Source organism: Morone saxatilis, unplaced genomic scaffold (genome assembly GCF_004916995.1).
Source record: "Morone saxatilis isolate NCDOM2014 unplaced genomic scaffold, NCSU_SB_2.0 Contig18, whole genome shotgun sequence".
Taxonomy (NCBI): Eukaryota; Metazoa; Chordata; class Actinopteri; family Moronidae; genus Morone; species Morone saxatilis.
This window is the reverse complement of record NW_023339740.1, coordinates 19,738,701-19,742,827: the sequence shown is the minus strand read 5'-3', so window position 1 is coordinate 19,742,827 and position 4,127 is coordinate 19,738,701. Positions and strand designations below refer to the sequence as shown.

At 43.7% G+C, this 4,127-nt stretch overlaps 1 protein-coding gene across 1 annotated transcript in view; it reads right to left on the bottom strand.

The window, feature by feature from the left end:
• Positions 1-1,352, bottom strand: part of LOC118327818 (vesicular inhibitory amino acid transporter-like) — a 3,673-nt gene extending 2,321 nt beyond the window's left edge. The window contains 1 exon segment of the mRNA XM_035661288.1: positions 427-1,352. Within this exon segment, the coding sequence (XP_035517181.1) occupies positions 427-819 (393 nt within the window). The 5' untranslated portion in view covers positions 820-1,352.
• Between the last annotated feature and the right edge of the window lie 2,775 nt (positions 1,353-4,127).

Here is a 4,127-nt window from a genome sequence, read left to right as displayed (position 1 = left end):
GGAGGCGGAGGAGGAGGAAGAGGAGGAGGAGAAGGGGGGCACAGGGCATCAACTACCTCCCTTTTTTTCAGCGCATTTTAACGCCTCTGAAATCTCTGCATTGCTCCAATAAAAGTATATAATTAGGATACAAATAAGTTGTGTGTACAACAAATCCTCTATGTCTAAGCCAAAAGTAATTTGGGTGAGAATATATATATATATATATTTAATTATTTAAAAAACAGCAACTTGACGAAGTTGCTTTAAAGGGACTGAACCTGGTGATTTTTGTTTTGTATGAATATTTGAATGCACCTTTTGTTATTCGGTTTATTCGGTTATTCAGGTGTGAGTTTATCTCGAATTTCACAGCTGCTCCTAAACGAGCCAATTAGACCCGAGCACCGGCACAGCCCGTTTATAATCCGTGAAGTGCGTCTTTACCTGGATTGCATTCGTGACGTTCCAGCCCGCCTCCCAAGCGGTGATTTTTGGTCTCGCTTCAGTCAACTCGTTCGTCGGACCTCCGTCCTTTGAGGCGGAGCGCGGTGGACCGGTGCCGTCCCTCTGGTAGTGGCTGTCACCTTCCAGCTCGCCTCCGTCTCCGCTCCCCTCTCCCCCCATTTCATCGGATGTCAAAATGTCCATCTGCATGCCTTGCCGGTGGTCGTAGTCCAGGTCATCGCAGGCGACGAAGCCCAGACCCTCCTCGTCGGTGGCGGCCTGGAACCCCATTTTGGCGAACATCCCGCTCACCTTTGCCTGGGATTTGTTGGAAACAGCGGTGGCTGCATTTGACAGTTTATTAGAAAGCTTGCTTCTGATTAATGTCGCCATTTTTCGTTCCTCTCCTGAATCTCAACTGGCTGCAGCTTAATTAGGTTCTTTTTTCTCCTCCAGTCAGTAAAAATGTGAGGCTACTTTGGATGGCAGCTCTTGTTTCTCTGCATTAGATTAAGCCACTGGGGAAAAAAAGCGCAAGTTTGGTTTCAAGACACCGTCGGTTTTCAGTTGCTATCTCCACTTCTTGGTCAATGTACGCCGGCTGCTCTTGATTATCCCCAGGTTCATGTCACCTTCAGACGTCGCTGCTCCGTTTCTGCATCTTGGCACTGCGCTCTGATGCTCGACGAGTTAGCGCACCTATTCAGTCTCTGAGGCAGTTTGGCGGTGTGCGCAAGAGCTTTACGCACGAAGAAAGGCGAGCCACAGGTCTCTGTAGGGCCTATAGTATCGTTTTCTTTCGGGTTATAAGGTGGCAGGCAGCGTTTCCAGGACTTGGTTGTCGGTTTTCAGGTGCCTTTACTGATGCCAATGCGGTACCGTGGAGCCCGGGGGGGAGGCAGGGAGGAGACACGTGTTCTCATCAGCCTGCCAATGCAAAGCACGTCTCCAGCCCTCCCAGTGCCCCACCAGGAGAAAACGGGAGAGATTTGCTGCATTTCTAGGGGAGGTGCTTGTAGTACCCCCACCACCCCTTCCTCAACCCATAATCTATAATACCTCATCCTAACATCCAATGACATTTCGGGGGCCTCAAATCTTGCATAACTTTACGCGTATAAAAGGAGGATGGAATTTAACGAAAACCCAAACTCTTTGGACCAGATTAAAATAAATGATTTGTTATTTTAAAAACAAATCTAATTTCTTTCTTTTTTTAACGAGAAGAGGACGTGGAGCATCAAACTAGTAACCCAAGTTGTTTCTGGGATTACACGGATCGGGTTTAAAAAACCGTGTTGCGTTTGTTTGATGAGGAAAAAATATTTTCGTGCATTTTGTCTTTGCTAAATGATGGTAAGATATAAAACTTGAGATCGCACATATTTTAATACACGCTTTGAAAGTTGCAACCTATTCTTTTTTACCCCCATAAATTAAAAGGTTAAAAGTTTGATCTACTTTTCTTCCACCGGCTGTGGTCTTCATTCAGGACGCTCATTCATTCATTCACTCACTCATTCAGTGACTTTGATTGTGTCTGTGAAGATGATTGATTCCGTTGAGCTAAATGTACACTCGAGGTTTGTTTAAAAATTCAAGCCAGTCTGAAAAAAAAAACATGTTGGTTGTGATTATTTGTTAACTGACCTGTTTACATCCTGATTTGGTCTGGAGTCAGAATGCTTTTATTTTTAATTCTTTGAAAGTCGAGAAAAACTTCGACGAACGAATCAGACTCTAAATATACAGTAAGTAAAATTTTCCTCCCAAATACAAAAATAAACAACTTTTTAATATCGAGTCTGGCTGAAGAAGATCCTCCAGTAACGAGGCGCTTTTTGCTTTTTGTAGTTCCACTTTCACATTTTATGTCTTGTTGACACAGTGTAAAAATAAGTCACAAAAAGCTTTAATTGCAGTGATTTTTGTTTTCCATTAATGTAGCCCTAAGTGCTGTAAACAGTTTGTTGACATTGCCTTGTCACTTGTACTTTGTGTTCACCATGTTCAGTGTTTTCTCAGGCTGCAGTATCAGAGTTCATCACCATGATACAAAGCCGCAGCCTTGTCCGGCGCACTAAAATAGCCTGAACTAACACACAGTATACTGTAACACGGTCTGATGCTGTGTAGGATATTTACTTTAATATGACCGATTAAAAGCTCTGGACCTGGATTCTTGAATAGGCTGTAACCCGATAAGAGCAGCGAATAACAGAGGAGCTCATCATGTGACAAACCACTTAAATCAGTGTGAGAGGCCTACTATGAATGTGTGTCAGAGATCTTTCTGAGGATAAAAACAGACACAGATAAGCATGTTTGCACTGTTAATGTAAAATATCATTTTAAAAAACAGTGACTCTTAAAATGATTAACCCCTTTGGTCCCAGCTAAGGTTTGATACAACTGGCAGATGAGCATCAGACAGAGAACAAAGGGCGATAAAAAAAAGACAAACAATTTGCTTTATTCGTTTTTTTTTTTTTTACACATAATATAATGATCTTCAGCTAAATTCAGGATGAAACCAAGCTGCACCACGATGCAGTGATTTCAGGCTCAGATGGGGGGAGTACAGGCCGAGCTGCATCAGGCCTGTGTTTAATCTCAAACCTGATTTGACATGAATCTGAAAATACAAGGCAAATAAAACGCTCACCGACGCGCTCCTGCTGCGCGCGTCTTGTGTATGTGTGTCTTTCTTTTTGTGTGTACATTTTTCAGCTGTGGGAACGAAAATGGCTGCTTCCCACCCCTACAACCCCCCTTACAGCCCTGAATGAAAGAGTTAATGACAGAGGCTGTTATCAGCGGGCTGCAGCCCTCCTCTGATCTGCGCTCTGCACTGTCTGATGGAGTGTGCTGCAAGATGAAAAGAGCAGCCGTGACACCAGCAGCCAGCAGGTTACAGCAGACCTTCTCACGACCTGCTGTACAGATAATAACAACAATAATAATGCTAATGGAAAATATTTTTTGGCTTGTCATGAATGTGTAGGTATTCAGACTGAGTTTTACAACCGGATTTTGGCTTATTAGGATCATAGGATGAATCCCACACATACACATGAGGACAACATCTCTTTTAAATTCCTCGTTTGAGGCCTCTGTTACACTGTCAAATGCAAGTTTCGCCCCATATTATTGTCTCATACTGATTCACTGAACAGATGTGGAGCTTGCAGACCTTCCGCACACACAAAAGGTAACAATAAGACATACTTTCACATTTCTCTCAGGCCTTGTTGTAACTCATTTTGCAAGTGAGTTCATCTAAGCGTCCACGCATCAGTGGTTATCCTTCATCTGCCAAGAGGAGGAAAGTGATTTTCTCAGTTTATCACACATCCCGAGAGTCATCAGAGGGTCAGGGTGCCACGTCCCAAGAGGATCCTCATCTGTGTCGATACAGATATGAGCAATCGTAGCTTTTTATCTGCTTTTTTTGTTGGTTTTGTTTGACTCGCATGTTCGATATCCACCGGATTCTTGGTGATAAAAAGGTCAAAATCAAAAACAGAAAAAATGTCATTGTGATCCCACTTTGTCCTCAAATTCATTTCCTCCAGTGTACCCACCCCCCGCGCACATTTCCCCTTTTTCCTCCTCCTCCTCCTCCTCCTCCTCCTCCTCTCCCTCCTCTGTATTTCACCCCCGGCTCTCCTTTTTCACATTACACACATGGGTGAGCTGGC